This window comes from Hyperolius riggenbachi, chromosome 2, assembly GCF_040937935.1.
Source record: "Hyperolius riggenbachi isolate aHypRig1 chromosome 2, aHypRig1.pri, whole genome shotgun sequence".
Taxonomy (NCBI): domain Eukaryota; kingdom Metazoa; phylum Chordata; class Amphibia; order Anura; family Hyperoliidae; genus Hyperolius; species Hyperolius riggenbachi.
The window spans coordinates 363466868-363494785 of NC_090647.1; the positions used below are offsets into that span (position 1 = coordinate 363466868).

Below are 27918 nucleotides of genomic sequence, written 5' to 3' on the forward strand. Positions count from 1 at the left end.
AAAAATAACTTGTTTTAACAGCTTCTTGCGAGCAGCCGCTCGCACGGGTAGCAGTGCAGCTTCCGGCGTCACCTGACTTGTGACGTGTGCGCTCCACGATACAGCCCGGCAATCTCTTCCGGCGTGAGCCTCATCAGTGGAGCACACACGTCACCAGTCAAGGGACGCAGGAAGCTGCACTGCTACCTGTGCGAGCGACTGCTCGCAAGAAGCTGTTACAACAAGTTATTTTTTAAACTGAGAACGCGATCTATCTTTCTTATTACCGGATGACTGCAGCATAAGGTAATTACAGCTCTGCCTGATACCCGGCACCCTGACACTCCTACTGGGGTAGTCTTATACGGCGAGCATACCCCAACCTCTACATTTTAACTGGCAAAGTTGGGGGGTCGTCTCATACGCCCAGTCGCCTTATACGCCAGCATATACGGTACATAAATAAAGGATGGAGGTAAAAGGAGGGGATAGTGGCAGAGGTATCTAAGTGATTCAGTAATACTGAAATACCCTATTGATTTATGATGACGTGCATCATTATTAGGCAAGTTGTATTTGAGGAATAATTTTATTATTGAACAACAACCATGTTCTCAATGAACCCAAAAAACTCATTAATATCAAAGCTGAATATTTTTAAAAGTAGTTTTTAGTTTTAGCTATTTTAGGGGGATATCTGTGTGTGCCGGTGACTATTACTGTGCATAATTATTAGGCAACTTAACAAATATATACCCATTTCAATTATTTATTTTTACCAGTGAAACCAATATAACATCTCAACATTCACAAAGATACATTTCTGACATTCAAAAACAAAACAAAAACAAAATCAGTGACCAATATAGCCACCTTTCTTTGCAAGGACACTCAAAAGCCTGCCATCCATGGATTCTGTCAGTGTTTTGATCTGTTCACCATCAACATTGCGTGCAGCAGCAACCACAGCCTCCCAGACACTGTTCAGAGAGGTGTACTGTTTTCCCTCCTTGTAAATCTCACATTTTATGATGGACACAGGTTCTCAATGGGGTTCAGATCTGGTGAACAAGGAGGCCATGTCATTAGTTTCTAATACCCTTTCTTGCCAGCCACGCTGTGGAGTACTTGGACGCGTGTGATGGAGCATTGTCCTGCATGAAAATCATGTTTTTCTTGAAGGGTGCAGACTTCTTCCTGTACCACTGCTTGAAGAAGGTGTCTTCCAGAAACTGGCAGTAGGACTGGGAGTTGAGCTTGACTCCATCCTCAACCCGAAAAGGCCCCACAAGCTCATCTTTGATGATACCAGCCCAAACCAGTACTCCACCTCCACCTTGCTGGCATCTGAGTCGGACTGGAGCTCTCTGCCCTTTACCAATTCAGCCACGGGCCCATCCATCTGGCCCATCAAGACTCACTCTCATTTCATCAGTCCATAGAACCTTAGAAAAATCAGTCTTGAGATATTTCTTGGCCCAGTCTTGACATTTCAGCTTGTGCGTCTTGTTCAGTGGTGGTCGTCTTTCAGCCTTTCTTACCTTGACCATGTCTCTGAGTATTGCACACATTGTGCTTTTGGGAACCCCAGTGATGTTGCAGCTCTGAAATATGGCCAAACTGGTGGCAAGTGGCATCTTGGCAGCTGCACGCTTGACTTTTCTCAGTTCATGGGCAGTTATTTTGCGCCTTGGTTTTTCCACACGCTTCTTGCGACCCTGTTGACTATTTTGAATGAAGCGTTTGATTGTTCGATGATGGCGCTTCAGAAGCTTTGGAATTTTAAGAGTGCTGCATCCCTCTGAAAGATATCTCACTATTTTTGACTTTTCTGAGCCTGTCAAGTCCTTCTTTTGACCCATTTTGCCAAAGGAAAGGAAGTTGTCTAATAATTATGCACACCTGATATAGGGTGTTGATGTCAGACCACACCCCTTCTCATTACAGAGATGCACATCAACTAATATGCTTAATTGGTAGTAGGCTTTCGAGCCTATACAGCTTGGAGTAAGATAACATGCATAAAGAGGATGATGTGGTCAAAATACTAATTTGCCTAATAATTCTGCACTCCCTGTAGTGTAGTCCTGGTATAACTAGGATAGAACTTTCTCCTCTTCCTAGATGATATCACTGACCACTGGATTGCAGACACTGGCTTCAATTCATCAAAGGCTGTTTGGTCTTGGCAAAGCGTGGCGACGCACGCGGAAGCAGTGGACTTGTTCTCTCCTTCCTCCTGATCAAATCCTGGTCCCTATCTCACACCTGGGTGAATTACATATACACTTTTATTGCACATTTATGCTACCTGCCGGCATCATAATCTATAGAAATATCACTTTATATTGCAGTTTGTTACATTTGCACTGTGTGGTTTTTCTCTGTATGATTGACACCAGTATTTTGAGATGTTTATTTATTGCACAGTTTGCACTTTTTTTATATACTGCTCCTTGCACTTGTATACACCCGGGTTCATACACCGACACACAGTCTAATTACAGTAGACTGAGTGCAGGTTACATATATTGATACACCAGGTCTACTCAATCTGATTGATATATTGCTATTTATTGGCTTATGTTTGGATCAGTGATTGAGGTTGTTTTTATGCAATTTGGATATAATAAAATTAGTAAATTATTCTTGAATCCAGAGTGGTGTCATTTTGTGGGTAACCCCCCTTTTGCTTTAACAGTTTCCTCTGCATACCCATAGCACATTAAACTGTTAGAGTGCGGTGCACTTTAGTTCATGAATTTACATTTGCTGACATTTATTGGAGGCGTTTACTGCACAAGTCAGTAATGTACCTCACTGCTCAATAATTTCAGCTTGCCATGCGGTAACAGCCTTGATGAATTGACATTTTACAAAATGTTTAGAAAATTCAGCTGTTTTCAGCATTACCGAATGCAGTAATGCTTGATGAATTGAAGCCACTGTCCTTGCAGGAATCAGAAAAATGAGCAGTCTTTTGAAATAACAGCAAAGAACCTAACTAAGGGAAAGGCAGAAAAACGCAGGCTTAAAGTCCCTTCCACTAAAGGATTATAAAACACTGCACTGCCGTTCACGTCAGACTTAAAAATACTTAATTTTGCTTGGTCCGCCCAACGATAATATGACAAGAAATATTGTCTATGTAAGAGAATCAAGGGAGAATTGTGTCACATCAGATTTACCTGTGTATAAGACTGTACCAAAGTATCCTTCAAATAGGAACATAACAGAACCAGGGCAATGGTTGGCATCTATTAAGGTAACAGAAACAGTCTCAATTCCACAGTCATCCATCGGCAGCATGTGGCACACACCGATCTCTAGGGCATTGATCCACTGACTGTCAACCTGAGATGAAAATACATTAACTCAGTACAGAGGTTTGTTAAAGGAACAAAAAAACTCAAATCACAATAATACAGAGTTCATTATTGATTTAATTCAATGTCATTTAGCTGCAGCATTCTACTGATTGTATACGGTTGTTCAAAATAAAGTTTATTATCTGCTTCCTCGTACCTGCGTTTCTGTTTTCTAATTTTACAATGTTATTAAAGAACAAACAAAAAAGCATTTTTTAAAGTGTACCAGAGATGGGCTTTGGAGGAAAAATTATACATACCTGGGGCTTCCTCCAGCCCACTCCAGGGTGATCTCTTCCTCGGCGTCCTCATCCGCCACCTGTATCGTCTGCAATTTGGCCCTGAAAGTCCTTCAGTCAGGGCCAGTCAGCGCAAGCGCAGTCTGTAAGTGCACGCTCCCGCGGCTGGGAGCATTGTGCATAGTAGTACTGCGCAGGTGCAGAACACTCCCGGCCAGACTGTGCATGCACCGTACGCACCAGACTGGAGGACTTTGCGGCTGAATTGCAGAAGATCCGGGCTGCTCAGGACGGCGAGGAAGTGATCAGCCTGAAGGGGATTGGAGGAAATGCCAGGTATGTTTAATTTTTTTCTCCAACAAAAAATACATTACCAGTACTGCTACTTGTGCATCAAAAAGTTCCAAAATGTATTATGTGACAAGTTTCACAATACAAAACAGCCAATGACAACACATTTAAAAACCAAGCAACTAAAAACATGGACCAGCACAGTGAGTGCTCTGATATTTATACCACTCACCACAGATCGTAATTGGTCTGACCAAATCGCCCAGCCAATCGCCTATGCAAAAATGGACGACCCACAATCTTTATTGGTCTTATGTGGTCCCACCACCGACGCACACTGAGGCCTCATGCACACTCACTTCAGATCTAACTTTGCTATCCAAGATGCTTCTGTTATCTCCCCTGCTTTGCGGGTAAATTGGAATGCTTCCCTATGTTGGTAACTTCCCCTTTAAATGACTTGCTACAAGTACACTGTCATTTTTGGCCATAGGATTCACTGGGATTGTGCACAATATCCCTATTCCTGGTTATATCGCCCTTCCGTTCAAAAGCATAATAGTGGATTTTACCATTCAGATGCAGTCTCTGCTTACTGAGTTGTCAGAGTGCGTGTCCTGTAGAGAGGCTCCTCCGTGTAGCACTGGACTCATCCTCCGCACTATACTTTAACAGGATTCCATCTCCCAAGTTTGCAGCAACTTTGGGGGCTTGCGGAGAGGTGTCCCTTCAATCCACGCTGCTCCCCTTACCGTGACTCCACCATCCAAACGGGAGGGTCTCCTTGTGTGGCGGTGGCATGAAGTGCGACCACGTGAGCGCTCACTGTGCTGGTCCCCGCCTCCTGCTTATGCATTTCGCCCCGCCCACAGGGCTTTTTCAAAGCAACTGACGGTTACTGTTTCCCCTCTCACGTCTCTTTACATCTGTAAACTAGGTGAGAGTGGAAAGTTGTCAATCACCGCAACTATTATGCACAAATTAATTTGCTGCAAATGCCTCACATTAAGCTTTGCCATATTGTTCATAATGAGTCATACCCCTGTATTTCCACCTCTCCATGGATAGGGCAATGTAGAACATTTTCAATTTACTGCTAATTTATCCCTCATTTTCATTAATTTTTTACTTCAGTTCACAGTAATCACAATATGTTCTTTCAGTTATAAGAAATAGGCCATATTGAGGTCAGAATTCAGTCCTGATGGAATTCGAGTGCCCAAGCGATATATCCAGCTAGCCTCTATCTTATAAAGTTCATTTTCAATGTTTCCTCCTCTTTTTGGAATTTTTTGCTTCACTATACCTTTGAATTTCAGTCCTTTCGGATTCCTGTTGTGGAACTTCTCAAAATGTGTTCCCAATGGACTGTCCTTTGTTGCATTTTCGATATGGTTTATATGTTCACCAATTCTGGTCCCTAATCTTTTTATTTTCCCCACATACATGAGATTGCAGGGACATCGGATACAATACACTACTCGCTCAGAGTTACAATTAATGTTGTCCCGTATTTCATAACATTTATCACCCCTTGCAGTCTTAAAATATTTGGTTTTCTAAACATATTTACAGACAATACATCCCCCACACTGGAACATGCCCAATTTTACAGAGATATTGTCCAGCCATGTCTGCCTTGACTTTAAAATGTGTTGTCATTGACCGTTTTGTATTGTGGAACTTGTCACATAATACATTTTGGAACTTTTTGATGCACATGTAGCAGTACTGGTAATGTATTTTTTGTTGGAAGTCTGATCAAACTATATCAGCACAGCTCCTCTGGAAAGAGTGGTGTGAAAATAGAAACAGGGTAGGACACTCATATGTATTTTTGTATGGGAATGTTTAATTTTTTCTCTCCAGCCCATCTCAGGATCTCTTTAATAGAAAGTGACTCACACAGTCCTGCTTACAAGTCTCCTGTAGCTATATGGAACCTGTTTGGTCCTTTCATTCCTCAAAAGCCCTCTTTTAAAGGACAACTGAAGTGAGAAGAGTATTGAGGCTGCCCTATTTATTTTCTTTTAAACAATTTTAGTTGCCTGGCAGCCCTGCTGATCTATTCAGCTGCAGTAGTGTCTGAATAATACCAGAAACAAGCATGCAGTTAATATTGTCAGATCTGACAATGTCAGAAACACTGCATATGCAAGTAGAGGCAGAGGAACAGTAGGATAGCCAGGCAATTGGTATTACTTAAAAGGAAATTGTGATGATCCGCTCAGCTGGCTGCACTGGCAGACAGCTGTTTGACCATTCCTGTAGTTTGTGGGCTGCAGGTCTCTGGAAGAGAGACCTGTCTTTCCATTACAAGTTTCTGGTCTGTTCTGCTGCTGAGGAATTTGCATACACTCGTTATGCAATTCCCCTACCTGCCTCCTTTGATGACTGGCAGTATAAAGAGCTATGTTTCCCAGAGTCCTTTGCTGGTCATTCCTTCAGGGTTTGTAGTAAACACTCCTAGAGTGTCAGCCATGCTACTTCTTGTTAAAGTTAGCTTAGAGTAATTCATGGGACTGCACTAGGCAGTTTCCCTAGTGCAGTTAGGATTGCATATCTGTTTGTCTGTTGCGATTGTCCTGTCCCAGCGGTGGTCGACAGGAAATCGTTCTGTGTGTCTGGGTGCTAACCGGAGCAGCGGTTGTTACTGGTAGCCCCTTCTGATCTGTCTTGCCTGGATCGCACTCGCCTTGTGCTGTGGATCCTTCTGTTCTGTCTTGCCTGGATCGCACTCGCCTTGCGCTAGTGCTGTGGATCCTTCTGTTCTGTCTTCCTGGATCGCACTAGCCTCTAGTGCTAGCGCTGTGGATCCTTCTGATCTGTTTTCTTGTTCCTGAGTTTAGATCGCACTAGCCGCTAGCATTAGCGGCTGTGGATCTTTCTGATCTGTGTTCCTGCTTGGATCACACTTGCTCTGGCGGAAGAGCGGTGGATCCTTTCTGCCTAGTTCTTGTTTCTCGTTTGTCTGTCTTGTCTGATACGGGCGCTTGCTGTAGGCTCAGTGAGGTAACCGTTAAGCAAGCGTTCACGTTCTTTGTTTCGTGCTTGTCTGTCGGTGGCTAGTTAGGCGTGCTTGTCTCTGTTGTGCTTAACACGCGGAGACCGCGCGATAAACGCGTTCGCTGTTGCGAATGAGTGCGGTGTTCGCGTTTAGTAAGCGTTTGTTATTTTCCTTATCTTCTCATTGTATGATTTGCTGTGCCTTTGCTCCTCTCGTGCGCTGTTCTGATCTGTCTTGTGTCACTTCTGGCGATCGCCCTTCTCGCGATCGCGTTCTTACTTTTGTTTCTGCTGATGTGTGTTCACCGTCGCAGGGTCGCGACAAGATTGGTGAACACACATTCATCCTGTACCTGAGCTCTTTCTCTTTAAGGGCTGTCCAGCCCCGCATTGTCGTGATCTGTACAATCCCCATCTGGCATCTGTGGCCGTGCAGCGATTGTACTCGTCTGCACCCCACAGCGCCATCTGCCGGTGGGAATTGCCCTCTACTGGTGCTTGCACCAAAGCTGGGTTCCCCCCTTCATACGCTTGTGGAGGATTTCCGCCGTGTCAGCGCACATCTTGTGCGCTGACCACGGAGATTATTCCGCAAACATTACAGAAATAAATATGGCGGCCTCCATATCCCTCTCGGTTCAGTTGTCCTTTGAATTTTGCTCTGGCAGCCTGCTCATTATCTGCACACTACTCTGGGCTTGCGTGGATGACCCCAAAAGGACTGTTTACTGACTAATTACTGAGGGAATAGCCCATCATCTGTGACTTGCTTGTGCATGGCTGCAACACTACTAAATATGGCAGCCTCCATATCCCTTTCGCTTCAGTTGTCCTTTAACCTCTGACTCAATGCAAATCTTTATAACTCACAAAATACTCTTTCAGATCAAGATCACTTCGGTGGTTACAGTCCTCCATCTGCCTTCAAGATTTCTTCAGCAGTGGTCTTTGACTTTCGACTTAAAGCCCAAATAGTGGATCATTTTAATTACCATGGAAAGAGGTTAGAAACTCTTGGGTAGTGACTACTGCTTGTGCCCTAATTTTGGATGTTGCCCCCAACTTCGTGTCTGTGGGGCATCCATGGAGTGTGGTCATGGCTTTTATGTGAATACTTGTGTTTCTAATGACCAGGATAGAAGGCGGGGTGAGGGGAGGAAAAAAAAAAGCGAAGACACAGGATAAAGAAGACACAATGCCCAAGAAATTGAAATACCAAAAAAGGAAGGAAAAAAAAAAAAAAAAAAAAAAAGCTGTCCTGGTACTTTAGTTTCTTTGAAATACTATTTCAGTAGAATCTCTAGGGTAAAACTCCAAGGGACCAGACAAAGTATTTTACTATATCAGAAGTTTACTATATCAGAAATGGTAATTCTCAAGCACATTAAGTGTACTATAGTGCTGAATATTCATTCAGTCAATATTTTTTTTCTCCTTTGTCCACATTTCTGTGTGTGATACAGTAGTGTTGCTGCCATGCACAAGCAAGTCACAGATGATGGGCTATTCCCTCATTAATTAGCCAGCAGCTTACATGGGAAGCATAGGTGTCAACGGCTGGTCCTTTTGGGGTCATCCACGCAAGCCCAGAGTAGTGTGCAGATAGCGAGCAGGCTACAAGAGGCTGCCAGAGCAAAACTTAAAGGACAACTGAAGCGAGAGGGATATGGAGGCTTCCATATTGTCCTTTTAAGCAATACTATTTGCCTGGCAACCCGGCTGATCCTCTGCCTCTAATACTTTCAGTCATAGACCCTGAACAAGCATGCAGCAGATCAGGTATTTCTGACATTATCAGAACTGACAAGATTAGCTGCATACTTGCTTCTGGTGTTGTTCAGACGCTACTGCAGCCAAATAGATCAGCAGGGCTGCCAGACAACTGGTATTGTCTAACCCTTTAGCCCGTGGGTTGTTTTCACCTTATGGACGAGAGGACTTTTCACATGTCAGCGCATCTCCCATTTATTCCCCAAATAACTTTATCACTACTTCTCACACCTAAATGATCTAGATCTTGTTTTTTTTCAGGACAAATTAGGCTTTTGGGAGGGGGGGGGGGTAATTATTTTTTTTCGTAATCATTTTATTCTCTATGCTTTTTAAAGGGAAAAAATGGAGGGGGGGAAAATGAAAACATTAACTATTTCTCCATCTCCATCCACTTTAGTTTAAAAAAAAAAAAAAAACAACGCTACCAAACATAAAACCCACATGTTATATTTGCCCATTTATCCTTGTTATCCAAACATTTAAACTATGTCCCTTGTACAATTCATGGGGATAATAGTTTAGCGCTTTATAAATACAATAAATAAATTATTTGGAAGTAAAGGTGTATTTTTTTCTGTGTTTCTTGTTTTCACATTGTACCCTCACAATAATCACAAGCCCCCATTTGCAAAAATAACAGTAGTGTAATATAACCTCATTGCATAGGCATACAATTTAAAAAAAAGCGGAGCCCCTAAGGTAACAATTTATGTATTCGGTTTTAGGCCTCTTGCACACTGCAAGCGATTCCGATTCAGATTCCGCTTTTTAATCTGTTTTTACATTTGATTCAGATTCCGATTTGTAGTGTGCAGGGAGCAAACTGCAAATCGGAATCGGATGTAAAAACAGATTAAAAAGCGGAATCTGAATCTGAATCGCTTGCAGTGTGCAAGAGGCCTTAAATTGTCACTTTTGTTTTTTTTTTACAATCTTTTTATTTTGGTACTGAATATATGATAATAAAAAATATTACTTTTCATTCAGTTTGGCGCTGAAAAGTAATTCACAAGACATACAAAGGGATGCGAAAGTTTGGGCAACCTTGTTAATCGTCATGATTTTACTGTATAAATCGTTGGTTGTTACGATAAAAAAATGTCAGGTAAATATATCATATAGGAGACACACACTGATATTTGAGAAGGGAAAGAAGGTTTATTGGATTTACAGAAAGTGTGCAATAATTGTTTAAACAAAATTAGGCGGGTGCATACATTTGGGCACCACAAATGAAATCAATATTTAGTAGATCCTCCTTTTGCAAAAATTACAGCCTCTACACGCTTCCTGTAGGTTTCAATGAGAGTCTGGATTCTGGTTGAGGCTGCATTTCCACTTGTGCGGTGCGAATCGCCGCGGTAAAAATTTGCATGCGGATGCGAATTTCGCATGGATGACGATTTATGCGAATTTAACCATGGCAGTGCTGGTGTGCTTTTCCATTGTTTCTATGCGAATTCGCATGAAAATTCACATACCCAAACCTCATGCAAATTTCTTATTAAATACATTGTATGCGATTCGCATAGCGGTATGCGATATGCGAATTCTGATGGCTCTGCCACGCAAATTTTTTCTGCACAGGAAAACGCAAAGGAATCCTGACAAGTGGAAACAGTCCCATTCACTTGTATTGCTATGCAAATTTGCATGCGAAAAACGCATGCAAATTCGCGATAGTGGAAATGGGCCCTAAAGGTATTTTAGTCCATTCCTCTTTACAAAACATCTCTAGATCAATCAGGTTTGATGGCTTCTGACCATGGACAGCTCTCTTTAACTCACAGCACAGATTTTCAATTATATTCCGGTCTGGGGACTGAGATGGCCATTCCAGAAAGTTGTACTTGTTCCTCTGCATAAAGGTCTTAGTGGATTTTGAGCAGTATTTAGGGTTTTTGTCTTGTTGAAAGATCCAGCCCCAGCACAGCTTAAAGGTGCATACACACATCACACACAGACCAATTTTACCCGCTTCCATGTAGTATGAGAGCCATACCTACACAGTCTATTCTATTGAGCTGAACTCCCCATCAGACAGAAATCTTTGCAAGATGCTGCACACAAAGATGCTGTACAGATTCAAAAGATCAGTATCTGCAAAAAATCTGTTCCTTCAAAAGATCCCTTCCTGCAAAATGCATTCATAGTCTATGATATCTGCAGATCCTCATACACACCTTGTTTAACAGACATTCATCTGCAGATCAGACAATTATCTTCAGATCTGAAGATCCATCCTGGTGGATCCGATCTGCAGATGAATGTCTGTTAAACAAGGTGTGTATGAGGATCTGCAGATAATCATAGACTATGAATGCATTTTGCAGGAAGGGATCTTTTGCATGTCTGCAGCATCTTTGTGTGCAGGATCTTGCAAAGATTTTTATCTGATGGGGAATTCAGCTCAATAGAATAGACTGTGTAGGTATGGCTCTCATACTACATGGATGGGGGTAAAATTGGTCTGTGATCTTTCATTTTCCAAATACTATGGTCTGATGTGTGTATGCACCCTTAGCTTTGTCACCGATTCCTGGATATTGGTCTCCAGCATCTGCTGATACTGAGTGGAATCCATGCGTCCCTCAACTTTGACAAGATTCCCACTCCCTGCACTGGCCACACAGCTCCACAGCATGATGGAACCACCACCATATTTTACTGTAGGTAGCAGGTATTTTTCTTGGAATGGTGTGTTCTTTTTTCTCCATGCCCAACGCCCCTTGTTATGTCCAAATAACTCAATTTTAGTTTCAACAGTCCACAGCACCTTATTCCAAAATGAAGCTGGCTTGTCCAAATGTGCTTTAGGATACCTCGAGTGGCTCTGTTTGTGCTGTGGGCAGAGAAAAGGCTTCCTCTGCATCACTCTCGCATACAGGATCTTCTTGAGTAGAGTGTGCCGAATGGTTGAACGATGCACAGTGACTACATCTGTAACAAGATGATGTTGTAGGTCTTTGGTGCCGGTCTGTGGGTTGACTAACTGTTCTCACCATTCAACGCTTCTGTTTATCCAAGATTTTTCTTGGTCTGCCACTTCGAGTCTTAACATGAACTTAGCCTGTGGTCTTCCATTTCCTCAATATGTTCCAACTGTGGAAACAGACACCTGAAATCTCAGACAGCTTTCTGTATCCTTCCCCTAAACCATAATGGTGAACAATCTTTGTCTTCAGGTCATTTGAGAAATGTTTTTAACATGTTGCTACTGTTCAGAGAAAATTAAAGGAGGAGGGAAACTTACAATTGACTCCCTTAAATACTCTCTCATAATTGGATTCATCTGTGTATGCAGGTCAGGGGTCACTAAGCTTACCAAGCCAAGTTGAGTTCCAAAAATGAGTTCTAAAGGTTTTGGAATCAATAAAATGACAACGGTGCCTAAATTTATGCACCTGTCTAATTTTATTTAAAGAGAACCTGATCTGAAAATAAAGTCAAAATAACCATACACAGGTCATACTTACCTCCTGTGTAGTCTAATCCTCAATCTCTTTCTCCTCTCCTGCATCCCATTTTTCCACTGTGATCAATGGAATTCTCCGTCCTCCATTTTAAAAATGGCCATTACCCCATAACAGCTACTGGGTCAGAATACTGATAAACTGTAATATCACCCACTTGAGCCATAGGGAAACATGGACATTACCTTGCACATTTAGTTGTAACTGACAGCTTGTAACTAACAGCAACTGGTATATTTCAGCTCTGACAAAATATTGTCAGAACTGGAAGGGATTGTTGTAAAAAGAAAATGGTGAGCTTCTTAGAGGAACTGACTAGGAGGTTAGTATGTAATATTCATTTGCAGCTACATCATGTGTTTATTTTAAATAATTTTACTTTATTATTGCGGACTTTCTGCAAATCCAATAAACTTAATTTTACTTCTCAAATATCACTGTTTGCATCAGCAGGGGTCCCCAACCTTTTCCGGCCCGAGGGCCGCTTTCTGACCAAATTTTTCTCCGGGGCCCGGGGTTGTCGGTGGGAGGGGTCAGGGGGAGGATGTGGGTGGTGTGCGGCCTAGTGGACAGTGTTGTGCGCAGCGGGTTATGGGGGGGTTGGGTTGGGTGCGGCAGCATGACTAGTATAGTTGCCCCAGTACGGCTAGTATAGTAGTATAGTTACCCCAGTATAGCTAGTATAGTGCCCAGCATGGCTAGTAAAGTGCCCAGTATAGCTAGTATAGTGCCCCAGCATGGCTAGTATAGTGCCCCAGCATGGCTAGTATAGTGCCCCAGCATGGCTAGTATAGTGCCCCAGCATGGCTAGTATAGTGCCCCAGCATGGCTAGTATAGTGCCCCAGCATGGCTAGTATAGTGCCCCAGCATGGCTAGTATAGTGCCCCAGGATGGCTAGTATAGTGCCCCAGCATGGCTAGTATACTGCCCAGCATGGCTAGTAAAGTTCCCAGTATAGGGAGGTGGTGCCCCCGCGGCCGCCGCTTCTGTTACCTCATGAGCGGGCAGCCGCTTCCGGATTCCCCCAGGCGCCGCTCTCGTTCAGTATCTCCGATAACAGCAGCACGTCTTGTGGAGGCGGGAAGGAGGCGGGGCAGTGGCTTCCTGTAGCGGCGATATGCTACGCCGCTACCATGGAAACCGCTGCCCCGCCTCCTTCCCTCCTCCGCAAGACGCGCTGCTGTTATCGGAGATACTGAAGGAGAGCGGCGCCTGGGGAAATCCGTAAGCGGCCGCCCGTTTATAAGGCAACAGGAGCTGCGGCCGCGGGGGAGAGGGGGGAGATGACAGACCCGCCGCAGCCCAGCTGGAAACTGCCAACGGACCGGCAGTGGGCCGCGGCCCGGTGGTTGGGGACCCGTCCTATAGGATATATTTAACTGACATTTTTTATCGTAATAACCAACGATTTATACAGGAAAATCATGATGATTAACAAGGTTGCTCAAACTTTTGCATCCCACTGTAGGCCTCAACAAAAAAAAAAAAAAAAAAAAAAAAAAAAAAAAACTAAAATCTATTCTACAACTTGTCACAGTTAAAAGGATATCACATATATCAAACAACAAACAAACACAGAACATTTATATCGCGCTTTTCTCCTGGCGGACTCAAAGCGCCAGAGCTGCAGCCACTGGGACGCGCTCTATAGGCAGTAGCAGTGTTAGGGAGACTTGCCCAAGGTCTCCTACTGAATAGGTGCTGGCTTACTGAACAAGCAGAGCCAAGATTCGAAACCAGGTCTCCTGTGTCAGAGGCAGAGCCCTTGAACCATTACATATAAGTAATCTGATAACTATCTGGGCATTTAGCATGCCATTAACAATTAAGTGTCCGTGTGGCTTTAGACAGGCCAATTTTTTCCACAAAGTATTTTAGTGCCATACTTTGTTTGCATGGCCCCAGTAGAGTCTGGACAGCAGAAAAATGCCACAAATGTCACCATTATGGAAAGCTAACCAGGCCTATTCAAAAGTGGGTGTTTTGTAAGCTACTGACGCCTGTAATTTTGCTGAAACATTCCCAAGTTTGATCATAATTTTGAAAATTACAATTTTTTTGAATGATGGATTAAGTTTGTCCCTAATTTTTATTTAACAGGGGTCCAAGCTACAAGACACATCACAATGTATTCTACAACTCATTATGATTAAAATTAGGTCACATATAGGTCATTTGAGAACGACCTGGATGCACAGCAATCCTTTATTCTCAAGGCACGCCTATGGCTTTTTTTTGGAGTTCTTTTAGATAGGGACTGGTTAGTGTTAGAAGTAGGTGGTGGGTGGTGAGGTTAGGAGTAATTGAGGGGTAGTTAGAGTTAGGCATAGTTAGCAGAGGGTTCAGGTGAGAGTTAGGGTATGGTGGGTAATAGCAGAATATCGGTTAAATTAACGATATTCTACTATAGTGTATAATAGAATATTAGTAAAATTATCATTATTTCAAGCCCATTATGGTCATTTTTGCGCCAATTTTTCCTCACGGTGCGATTATAGATACGCCCTGTTTATGCTTAACACTAACTTTCCCTTGTCACTTTAAATAATCGTAATCAACTTCAATGCAAAAACGAGGTACTGTAGTTAAGCCCCCACGACCTAAGTAAAAATTTCAAAAAGCTGGTTAGAAACAGAATTTGCAGTAGTTGGTACATCAAATCAAGGGGCAAAAAAAATACATATCTGAGCATTAAAGGTAACCCGAGAAAAAGGATGTAAAAGAATTGATACTTACCTGAGGCTTCCTCCATTGTACACCGTTGCCTGCCTCGTCTTCCTCCCGGGCAACTCTGTTCGCAGAATGCTTCCAGTGATGTGAACACGACGGGCGCGTTTGGGCAGGCATGTGCAGAAGAGCCCGACTGAAAGATTACCAGGGCCAATAGCGGGCAAACTGAGCCACCCAAGAGGACGGCCAGGGAAGCAACTTTTGGTCATGGGACTGAAGGAAGCCCCAGGTAAGTATCAATTCTTTTACATCCTTTGTCTCAGGTTCTCTTTAATAACATCAAAATAACTCATGCGCCTGTGCAAATCAATTTTGCAAGAATAAATCCCTTTATAAAAAGGGATTTATTCTTGCAAAATTGATTTGCACAGGCGCAGGAGTTATTTTGATGTTCTAATAGTCAGGGCTGTGGAGTCGGTCCAAAAATCCACCGACTCCGACTCCTCAGTTTAGGATTCCAACGACTCCGACTCCTCTAATTTGCATATTACAATTTTGTTGATTAAAAGTATGTAATATGAAATTCGTCTCTTAACTGCCAACGCTTAGGAATTTTACAAGACAACTGAAGTGAGAAGGATATGTAGACTACTATATTTATTCCCTTTAGACTAAAAGTAGTCCTTGGTAAGAGTACTTGTAAAAGGTACAAAGCGGAACAAAGAACATCTATCAGGCCCTAGGCAATGTAAGTGTGGGTACATGTAAGAATGATGTGCAGGTACTCTGCAGGGGAATGAGGAGATTCTTCCTCTATTACACATTCTTCATGCACAATCTGAACAAGGTTTATGGGTGACAGACAACACCTCTGTGTTCAATGTGCACAGCATTCTCAGTGGATTCCCTCTGTGGGGAGTGCATATGTAGAGTATAGTACTACTGTGTGACAAAGTAAACCTGAGACAGATGAAGTTAAAGTTTTATACATACCTGGGGCTTCCTCCAGCCACCTTCAGGATAATCAGTCCCTCGTTGACCTCCACCACCACCTGGATCTTCTGCTATGAGTCCAGGTACTTGAGCCAGTCGGGCGTAGTGCGCATGCACACACTCCGCCGCCAGGAGCATACTACACCTGTGCAGCACTATTACGCAGGTGCAGAATGTTCCTGGCTGTGGGAGCGGCATGCGGCCGGACAACGCTGACTGGCTGAATTACCAGGACTCATAGCAGAAGATCCGGTTGGTGGAGGACAGCGAGGGTCTGATTAGCCTGAAGGGGGCTGAAGGAAGCCCCAGGTATGTATAAAACTTTACTTTTCATCCGTCTCAGGTACCCTTTAATTTGTAGTCACCAAATCAAATTTTAACAACATATCAAATTATTTGATTTCATCAGCAAAGGGAGTGCATACATTTGCATAAATCAGCATCAGTGCAGAAATATTTCTCATTGACCATCTCTATTAGTGACACAGCTACACATCAGGCTTTATCCTTACAGCATAGATGTTATTTAGTATATATAAGAGCTTCCTGTGTACACATCATATATACAGTCACAATCAGATATGTATATCTGACCTTAAAAATACGGGGACTGCTTTACTGAAGCAGCACAAGTAACTAATTTTGATTGGTTTATTTCATTTTTGTGGACTAAACACAGCTATTACTGTATATATACATTATTTTTAATGACTATTATCTGAGAAATAGAACATTTTATCATATTTTCTATTTTAATTACAGTTACAAATTCATTAGGAGTCGGAGTCAGTGCATTTTTTCCCGACTCCGACTCCAGGCACCCAAAATTGCCCGACTCCACGACTCCAACTCCACAGCCCTGCTAATAGTGTAAGGTGGTGGTTTTCCTTGCTAACTCTATGCTGCCAACCGATACTGCATAAATAAGCGCCACAACAATATTTTTATATATCTCTTTAATAACAGTTTAAAAAACAATTCTTTAGCCGTTTACAACTTTACATGCTAAATTGTTACCTAGGAAAGCAGGGCCAACTTTATAATATTTATCATAATATAACTTTATCATACTTTTGATGTCATAATCCCCTAGACTGTAAGATTGCAAGGGCAGGGACCTACCCCTAGAGTTTGTTTCTGCTGGAATGTTTCAAACCACACATCAACTATGCAAGTTTTTGTAGTTGTATTGCTGGATGTCTTGATTGTACAGAGTTTTTAATGTCTCATGTAGGCATGCTCCTCTGTATTTGCTTTGTATTATGCACAGTGCTAAGGAAGAGGTTTGTGCTATATAAATAAAATATAAAACAAAAAAATAATACCATACCTGCAGCTTGTGTTTCAGTAACTTAGCAGTTATGGGTGAACAGTACAGTGGATTCTTCCATGTTGAAGATAAACCTACTGTATGATCACTGTGCATATGGGACAGGAAGAAAAGTCTGACATAGCTGCATTTGCGGATCTGCCAGAAATCCACTGCAATAGGCGTTTTTGGGATAAGCGCTCCATTCATTCTCTGTGCTCACAGGATTGACAAACCACTAAAATAAAAGAAAAAAAATAAACATTTTCAGCCAATAATATGGTGTGTTTGACGGAATAAAAATGACAAACATATAAAAGTGCGTGCAGAGAATGGGTGAACTCAGAAAATGAGTAATGGAAAAGGATGGGTATTAGTCAGGAAGCAAGCAGGTAGAAGAAGAGAATGGGTATTTGTCAGAAGGAAGATAGGAAAGGCTAGTTAGAGGTCAGTAGGTGGGTAAGAGAAAAGGATAAGTATAAGTTGAGTAACAGAAGAGAGTGGGTATCAGCAAGCAGCAGGTAAGAGAAACGGACAGATATCAGTCAGAAGGCAGGAAGAACAGGACAGACAACAATCAGGGGTCTGAAAATAGAAGAGGATATATACAAATTAAGAGTTGAGTAAAAGTAGAGAATGGATATAAGTGAGTGGGCTGGTAAATAAAAGAAGAGGATGGGTACGTACCAGTGAGAAGTATGAGTAAGTTAGGGGACAAAAAAAAAGGTGGGTGCCATTATAATGTGGGGCAGGTAAGGGAGGATGTCAAGGTGTTGCAGTCAGTGGCGTAGGGACCACAATAGTGGCTGAAGTACAGAGTAGTAATGCTTCGTACACACTTGCGATAACTATCGTTTGCAAAGAACGATAGTTACCAGACGAACGATATTGGAAAGATTGGTATGCAACGATGGGATGCAGCGATCATCATACACATTTTAACGATAGTTCACGCAGAAAAGAACGATCAGAAGGAAATGTTGCGTACATATTTATATAAAATAAAAAAAAAAAAACACTGACATGGAGTTACAATAGATACAAATATATGATTGTTAATTTGAAAACAAAGTTTAATTGAAATGAGCAATGTAACAATCTTTACGGCCGCGCTACAAAGGAAGTACTGAAGCTGGGCAGAATTCAACGCAGGCGCATTGGCCCTTGTAACGATCGTTCTCGGCCGATGTCTGTACACACTATAGTTTTGTAACGATTGTTGGTAGATATGATCCGTCAGGTTGGATATTTCCATCTTCCCGATGTCGTTCTTTTGTCGTTCGTGTTAATGATCGTTGGGTAAAGTTCTTTCCCCGATTGTCGGCGGAACGATCGTTAATGAGCTGTTTCAAACGACCATAGTCGCCAGTGTGTACGCAGCATTAGTGGATTGCAGTGACATACCTCGCCGGGCTCCACCAATGATCTAAATTCCTCCAAGGCATCCTTGTATCCATGACTACAGCTCCCTCTCTCTTCATGACTAGGGATGATCAAAAGAGATGCAAATACTTCCAAGTTTATGTAAATTTGTATGCAAATATATGCAGCTTGAAATTGGACCAATCAGTTTCAATCTGGGTAGGACTTGATTGGTCCAATTTCAAGCTGCATATATTTACATAAACTTGCATAAAATCGGAAGTATTTGCATCTCTTTGATCATCCCTATTCATGAGAGAGGGCTCTGCAATAGAGACAAGGATGCAAGGAGAAAGTAGATCAGTGGAGCCTAGAGGCTGGGGACCTGGGATCAGTGTGAAAAAGAGAGAGAGCAAGTGTCAGTATGATGTGGTACAGGATTGGAGACCTCAGTCTTACTACAACTAGTGCACTTCATCCACACCTCCTCTAGTCCTTGCTGTTCATTCGCGTCACCAAGCAGCTCTGTGGTAAGCAGAACATGCTGCTTCAATCTGCAGAAACCTATCAATCTCCAGACAATGCTTGTGTCTCTCCTGACGTATTGTGTGCCTCCCCGTAGACTGGCATAATTGACCGTGCACAGAAGCAAAGAACTCTAAAGAGTAAAGTCATCCAAAGGACAAGTCGGTAGGGTCAGAGCTGCATGATGTCAGTGTATTGCCGATGTACACAGTAGCATCCCAAATTCTTTATTTTTCTTTTTATAATACGGATTATAATAATTTACCTTAAAAAAAAAATGCTCTTTTTCAGTGTGCATTATTGATCCTCCCGAAGCACACACACACACACACACACACACACACACACACACACACACACACACACACACACAATCTCTGTATGCTCCAGTTTAATGAGAAGAAATAATTCCGTCAGTGCCGTGAGCACCTATGTCAGGACATCTCACAATATCCGTTCATTTTCCCTGATGGTTTCCCTCTCCACCCCTTCACTCTCCCTGGTGGTCTTACGGCCTCCCCTCACTATCCCTGGTGGTTTTGCGTCCCCACCCCCCTTTGCTCTCCCTTGACATCTCACAGCTTCCCCTTTGCTCTCCCTGGTGGTCTCGTAGCCAACCCCTTCACTCTTCCTGCGTCTCAGTGGTGCCCTTTCGCTCTCTCAGGTGGTCTTGCGGTCACCTTTCACTCTACTGGTCTGGCGGTGCCCCTCCACTCTCCCTGGTGGTCTGGCTGTCCCCCGTCATTTATTTTTGGTAGTCTGATGGCCCTCCATCATTCTCCCAGGTGGTTGGATAGTCCGGCCTTCACTCTCCCTGGTGGTCTGGCGGCACCCCATCGCTCTCCCTGCTGGTCTGGTGGTCCCCCATCACACTTCATGCTAGTCTGGTGGTGTGATAAAAGATATTGCAACTTAAAATGGTTTGCAACTTTCCATACAGCGCATGCATGCTGTACAGACTGTGCTTAAGTGCGCATGTGTGCCTCCTTTTACTTCTCCTGGCTGTCATTATTTGCCGGTGTTTAGTTCCCTTGGGGGGGGGGGGTAGTGTTAGTTGCCCAGTAAGGGAGAGGAGTTATTAGTTACCGGGGGGGGGGGGGTTATTAGCTGCCCACCAAGGGGGGCAGGTTTTTTTCTATTACTTCCCTCCAGGTTTCCAGAGGCGCTATATGTGCTACCTGAGAGCTACTGTTTTGTCCCCTGTTTTATTGCCTGATGAAGCGGGCTTGGTCCTGCGAAAACGAGTTGCATCTATTGGGATACTAATAAAGTGTTTATGTCAGACAAGTAGTCTAGTCTGCTTTCGGAGGTAAGTCCACCACTGCCTCCCCAGCATATTTTAAAACTTTTAATTATTGTTTTTATTCTGCTGGCGCCTCTGTTCATCAAAGTCATTCCCTCCAGGTTGAGGGGTGTGTGTGTGTGTGTGTGTGTGTGTGTGTGTGTGTGTGTGTGTGTGTGTGTGTGTGTGTGTGTGTGTGTGTGTGTGTGTGTGTGTGTGTGTGTGTGTGTGTGTGTGTGTGTGTGTGTGTGTGTGTGTGTGTGTGTGTGTGTGTGTGTGTGTGTGTGTGTGTGTGTGTGTGTGTGTGGTTGGTTGCTCAGTAGAGGAGAGGGTTCTGTGTGAGAATAGGGTTAGGTTGGGTAGGATTTTCTAAAACAAATAGCTTGAAGTCAATGGTTAGTTTGCACTAATAGCTATACATATGGATTCTTGCAACCGGTTTCAAAATCTTATAAAGTTGTAAAAACGTTCACCACAGCGGTCCTCCTCCTCCCCGGTGGTGTAGCGAGTCTCCCTCTTCCCCTTGCACAAATCGGCGACAGATTGCTAGGTTTTACCGTATCTAGCGATCCCGGCATCTCAAGCAGGCAGCACTCCTCTCCTCGGGCCAGCACGTAATGCCAGCTACAGTCCCCGGCTACGCTGCTGCTAAAAGATACATTACACAGGTGAGAAGACTCGTACTTTCTGGCCAATAGCAAGTCTTCTTCCGATAGTGCAGCGGTCACGTGACGACTTTGTTTCGGTCATGTGGGTAAATAACGTCACCAGGGTCCTTTAGCCCACTAGGATCTAGTGATGTCCGGATCATGAACGATTCGGATCTTTGATCCGGATCTTCTTTGTGAACCAAATCATCCGGATCATCACAAGGAGTGATTCGGTTCAGAGTCCGCGCATGCGCGCTGTCTCTCCCTGCGTCCTCTTCCTCTGTAATTAGAGCAGGACTACACGAACATGGTCGCCGATGTCCACAAATGGGGACAATCGGCGGCCATGTTCTTGTAGCCGTGCTCTAACTACAGAGGGAGCGGACGCAGGGAGAGAAGAGTGAAGTCGGCGCTGGAGCTGGAAGTCAGGTGAGTCAGTCTCTGCCCTGCCCGCTGCCGCAGAAGGGGGGAGTGACTGGGGGCATTACCACCTACACTGGGGCAATACCACCTACGCTGTCTGGGGGCATTATACCACCTATGCTGTCTGGGGACAATACTACCTACGCTGTCTGGGGGCATTATACCACCTATGCTGTCTGGGGGCATTATACCACCTACGCTGTCTGGGGACAATACTACCTACGCTGTCTGGGGGCATTATACCACCTATGCTGTCTGGGGGCATTATACCACCTATGCTGTCTGGGGGCATTATACCACTTATGCTGTCTGGGGGCATTATACCACCTATGCTGTCTGGGGGCATTACCACCTATGCTGTCTGGGGGCATTACTACCTACGCTGTCTGGGGTCAATACTACCTACGCTGTCTGGGGGCAATACTATCTAAGCTGTCTGGGGGCATTATACCACCTATGCTGTCTGGGGGCATTATACCACCTATGCTGTCTGGGGGCATTATACCACCTATGCTGTCTGGGGGCATTATACCACCTATGCTGTCTGGGGGCATTACCACCTCCGCTGTCTCTTGACAATACTACCTACGCTGTCTGGGGGCAATACTACCTAAGCTGTCTGGGGGCATTATACCACCTATGCTGTCTGGGGGCATTATACCACCTATGCTGTCTGGGGGCATTATACCACCTATGCTGTCTGGGGGCATTACCACCTACGCTGTCTGGGGACAATACTACCTACGCTGTCTGGGGGCAATACTACCTAAGCTGTCTGGGGGCATTATACCACCTATGCTGTCTGGGGGCATTATACCACCTATGCTGTCTGGGGGCATTGCCACCTACGCTGTCTGGGGACAATACTACCTACGCTGTCTGGGGGCAATACCACCTAAGCTGTCTGGGGGCATTATACCACCTATGCTGTCTGGGGGCATTATACCACCTACGCTGTCTGGGGACAATACTACCTACGCTGTCTGGGGGCAATACTACCTAAGCTGTCTGGGGGCATTATACCACCTATGCTGTCTGGGGGCATTATACCACCTATGCTGTCTGGGGGCATTACCACCTACGCTGTCTGGGGACAATACTACCTACGCTGTCTGGGGGCAATACTACCTACGCTGTCTGGGGGCAATACTACCTAAGCTGTCTGGGGGCATTATACCACCTATGCTGTCTGGGGGCATTATACCACCTATGCTGTCTGGGGGCATTACCACCTACGCTGTCTGGGGACAATACTACCTACGCTGTCTGGGGGCAATACTACCTAAGCTGTCTGGGGGCATTATACCACCTAAGCTGTCTGGGGGCATTATACCACCTATGCTGTCTGGGGGCATTACCACCTACGCTGTCTGGGGACAATACTACCTACGCTGTCTGGGGGCATTACTACCTAAGCTGTCTGGGGGCATTATACCACCTATGCTGTCTGGGGGCATTATACCACCTATGCTGTCTGGGGGCATTACCACCTACGCTGTCTGGGGACAATACTACCTACGCTGTCTGGGGGCATTATACCACCTATGCTGTCTGGGGGCATTATACCACCTATGCTGTCTGGGGACAATACTACCTACGCTGTCTGGGGGCATTATACCACCTATGCTGTCTGGGGGCATTATACCACTTATGCTGTCTGGGGGCATTATACCACCTATGCTGTCTGGGGGCATTACCACCTATGCTGTCTGGGGGCATTACTACCTACGCTGTCTGGGGTCAATACTACCTACGCTGTCTGGGGGCAATACTACCTAAGCTGTCTGGGGGCATTATACCACCTATGCTGTCTGGGGGCATTATACCACCTATGCTGTCTGGTGGCATTATACCACCTATGCTGTCTGGGGACAATACTACCTAAGCTGTCTGGGGGCATTATACCACCTATGCTGTCTGGGGGCATTATACCACCTATGCTGTCTGGGGGCATTATACCACCTATGCTGTCTGGGGGCATTATACCACCTATGCTGTCTGGGGGCATTACCACCTACGCTGTCTCTTGACAATACTACCTACGCTGTCTGGGGGCAATACTACCTAAGCTGTCTGGGGGCATTATACCACCTATGCTGTCTGGGGGCATTATACCACCTATGCTGTCTGGGGGCATTATACCACCTATGCTGTCTAGGGGCATTACCACCTACGCTGTCTGGGGACAATACTACCTACGCTGTCTGGGGGCAATACTACCTAAGCTGTCTGGGGGCATTATACCACCTATGCTGTCTGGGGGCATTATACCACCTATGCTGTCTGGGGGCATTACCACCTACGCTGTCTGGGGACAATACTACCTACGCTGTCTGGGGGCAATACCACCTAAGCTGTCTGGGGGCATTATACCACCTATGCTGTCTGGGGGCATTATACCACCTACGCTGTCTGGGGACAATACTACCTACGCTGTCTGGGGGCATTATACCACCTATGCTGTCTGGGGGCATTATACCACCTATGCTGTCTGGGGGCATTATACCACTTATGCTGTCTGGGGGCATTATACCACCTATGCTGTCTGGGGGCATTACCACCTATGCTGTCTGGGGGCATTACTACCTACGCTGTCTGGGGTCAATACTACCTACGCTGTCTGGGGGCAATACTATCTAAGCTGTCTGGGGGCATTATACCACCTATGCTGTCTGGGGGCATTATACCACCTATGCTGTCTGGGGGCATTATACCACCTATGCTGTCTGGGGGCATTATACCACCTATGCTGTCTGGGGGCATTACCACCTCCGCTGTCTCTTGACAATACTACCTACGCTGTCTGGGGGCAATACTACCTAAGCTGTCTGGGGGCATTATACCACCTATGCTGTCTGGGGGCATTATACCACCTATGCTGTCTGGGGGCATTATACCACCTATGCTGTCTGGGGGCATTACCACCTACGCTGTCTGGGGACAATACTACCTACGCTGTCTGGGGGCAATACTACCTAAGCTGTCTGGGGGCATTATACCACCTATGCTGTCTGGGGGCATTATACCACCTATGCTGTCTGGGGACAATACTACCTACGCTGTCTGGGGACAATACTACCTACGCTGTCTGGGGGCAATACCACCTAAGCTGTCTGGGGGCATTATACCACCTATGCTGTCTGGGGGCATTATACCACCTACGCTGTCTGGGGACAATACTACCTACGCTGTCTGGGGGCATTATACCACCTATGCTGTCTGGGGGCATTATACCACCTATGCTGTCTGGGGGCATTATACCACTTATGCTGTCTGGGGGCATTATACCACCTATGCTGTCTGGGGGCATTACCACCTATGCTGTCTGGGGGCATTACTACCTACGCTGTCTGGGGTCAATACTACCTACGCTGTCTGGGGGCAATACTATCTAAGCTGTCTGGGGGCATTATACCACCTATGCTGTCTGGGGGCATTATACCACCTATGCTGTCTGGGGGCATTATACCACCTATGCTGTCTGGGGGCATTATACCACCTATGCTGTCTGGGGGCATTACCACCTCCGCTGTCTCTTGACAATACTACCTACGCTGTCTGGGGGCAATACTACCTAAGCTGTCTGGGGGCATTATACCACCTATGCTGTCTGGGGGCATTATACCACCTATGCTGTCTGGGGGCATTATACCACCTATGCTGTCTGGGGGCATTACCACCTACGCTGTCTGGGGACAATACTACCTACGCTGTCTGGGGGCAATACTACCTAAGCTGTCTGGGGGCATTATACCACCTATGCTGTCTGGGGGCATTATACCACCTATGCTGTCTGGGGGCATTGCCACCTACGCTGTCTGGGGACAATACTACCTACGCTGTCTGGGGGCAATACCACCTAAGCTGTCTGGGGGCATTATACCACCTATGCTGTCTGGGGGCATTATACCACCTACGCTGTCTGGGGACAATACTACCTACGCTGTCTGGGGGCAATACTACCTAAGCTGTCTGGGGGCATTATACCACCTATGCTGTCTGGGGGCATTATACCACCTATGCTGTCTGGGGGCATTACCACCTACGCTGTCTGGGGACAATACTACCTACGCTGTCTGGGGGCAATACTACCTACGCTGTCTGGGGGCAATACTACCTAAGCTGTCTGGGGGCATTATACCACCTATGCTGTCTGGGGGCATTATACCACCTATGCTGTCTGGGGGCATTACCACCTACGCTGTCTGGGGACAATACTACCTACGCTGTCTGGGGGCAATACTACCTAAGCTGTCTGGGGGCATTATACCACCTAAGCTGTCTGGGGGCATTATACCACCTATGCTGTCTGGGGGCATTACCACCTACGCTGTCTGGGGACAATACTACCTACGCTGTCTGGGGGCATTACTACCTAAGCTGTCTGGGGGCATTATACCACCTATGCTGTCTGGGGGCATTATACCACCTATGCTGTCTGGGGGCATTACCACCTACGCTGTCTGGGGACAATACTACCTACGCTGTCTGGGGGCATTATACCACCTATGCTGTCTGGGGGCATTATACCACCTATGCTGTCTGGGGACAATACTACCTACGCTGTCTGGGGGCATTATACCACCTATGCTGTCTGGGGGCATTATACCACTTATGCTGTCTGGGGGCATTATACCACCTATGCTGTCTGGGGGCATTACCACCTATGCTGTCTGGGGGCATTACTACCTACGCTGTCTGGGGTCAATACTACCTACGCTGTCTGGGGGCAATACTACCTAAGCTGTCTGGGGGCATTATACCACCTATGCTGTCTGGGGGCATTATACCACCTATGCTGTCTGGTGGCATTATACCACCTATGCTGTCTGGGGACAATACTACCTAAGCTGTCTGGGGGCATTATACCACCTATGCTGTCTGGGGGCATTATACCACCTATGCTGTCTGGGGGCATTATACCACCTATGCTGTCTGGGGGCATTATACCACCTATGCTGTCTGGGGGCATTACCACCTACGCTGTCTCTTGACAATACTACCTACGCTGTCTGGGGGCAATACTACCTAAGCTGTCTGGGGGCATTATACCACCTATGCTGTCTGGGGGCATTATACCACCTATGCTGTCTGGGGGCATTATACCACCTATGCTGTCTAGGGGCATTACCACCTACGCTGTCTGGGGACAATACTACCTACGCTGTCTGGGGGCAATACTACCTAAGCTGTCTGGGGGCATTATACCACCTATGCTGTCTGGGGGCATTATACCACCTATGCTGTCTGGGGGCATTACCACCTACGCTGTCTGGGGACAATACTACCTACGCTGTCTGGGGGCAATACCACCTAAGCTGTCTGGGGGCATTATACCACCTATGCTGTCTGGGGGCATTATACCACCTACGCTGTCTGGGGACAATACTACCTACGCTGTCTGGGGGCATTATACCACCTATGCTGTCTGGGGGCATTATACCACCTATGCTGTCTGGGGGCATTATACCACTTATGCTGTCTGGGGGCATTATACCACCTATGCTGTCTGGGGGCATTACCACCTATGCTGTCTGGGGGCATTACTACCTACGCTGTCTGGGGTCAATACTACCTACGCTGTCTGGGGGCAATACTATCTAAGCTGTCTGGGGGCATTATACCACCTATGCTGTCTGGGGGCATTATACCACCTATGCTGTCTGGGGGCATTATACCACCTATGCTGTCTGGGGGCATTATACCACCTATGCTGTCTGGGGGCATTACCACCTCCGCTGTCTCTTGACAATACTACCTACGCTGTCTGGGGGCAATACTACCTAAGCTGTCTGGGGGCATTATACCACCTATGCTGTCTGGGGGCATTATACCACCTATGCTGTCTGGGGGCATTATACCACCTATGCTGTCTGGGGGCATTACCACCTACGCTGTCTGGGGACAATACTACCTACGCTGTCTGGGGGCAATACTACCTAAGCTGTCTGGGGGCATTATACCACCTATGCTGTCTGGGGGCATTATACCACCTATGCTGTCTGGGGACAATACTACCTACGCTGTCTGGGGACAATACTACCTACGCTGTCTGGGGGCAATACCACCTAAGCTGTCTGGGGGCATTATACCACCTATGCTGTCTGGGGGCATTATACCACCTACGCTGTCTGGGGACAATACTACCTACGCTGTCTGGGGGCAATACTACCTAAGCTGTCTGGGGGCATTATACCACCTATGCTGTCTGGGGGCATTATACCACCTATGCTGTCTGGGGGCATTACCACCTACGCTGTCTGGGGACAATACTACCTACGCTGTCTGGGGGCAATACTACCTACGCTGTCTGGGGGCAATACTACCTAAGCTGTCTGGGGGCATTATACCACCTATGCTGTCTGGGGGCATTATACCACCTATGCTGTCTGGGGGCATTACCACCTACGCTGTCTGGGGACAATACTACCTACGCTGTCTGGGGGCAATACTACCTAAGCTGTCTGGGGGCATTATACCACCTAAGCTGTCTGGGGGCATTATACCACCTATGCTGTCTGGGGGCATTACCACCTACGCTGTCTGGGGACAATACTACCTACGCTGTCTGGGG

The 27918-nt window shown here is 45.6% G+C and overlaps 2 protein-coding genes across 7 annotated transcripts in view; one reads left to right on the forward strand and one right to left on the reverse strand.

The window, feature by feature from the left end:
* DCLRE1B (DNA cross-link repair 1B) overlaps positions 1–21148 on the reverse strand; it is a 209046-nt gene extending 187898 nt beyond the window's left edge. For 2 of the 5 annotated variants that reach the window (XM_068269710.1, XM_068269707.1), the window contains exons 1-3: positions 20829–21148; positions 17124–17340; positions 3168–3333 (exon numbers count right to left, since the gene is read on the reverse strand). In XM_068269710.1, coding sequence (XP_068125811.1) covers positions 3168–3333; positions 17124–17312 — 355 coding nt within the window. In that variant the 5' untranslated portion in view covers positions 17313–17340; positions 20829–21148. Of the gene's footprint in view, positions 1–3167; positions 3334–17123; positions 17341–18923; positions 19297–20744 lie in introns of those variants that run through there. The other 3 variants (XM_068269711.1, XM_068269708.1, XM_068269709.1) reach the window with 3 other exon arrangements.
* The window catches only part of AP4B1 (adaptor related protein complex 4 subunit beta 1), a 247618-nt gene that overhangs the window by 148600 nt on the left and 71100 nt on the right, over positions 1–27918 (forward strand). The window contains exon 1 of one of the 2 annotated variants that reach the window (XM_068269703.1): positions 21255–21350. The exons of the other annotated variant lie outside the window; for it this stretch is intronic. The gene's annotated coding sequence lies outside the window, so the exon portion shown is untranslated. Of the gene's footprint in view, positions 1–21254; positions 21351–27918 lie in introns of those variants that run through there. 2 annotated transcript variants of the gene reach the window in all.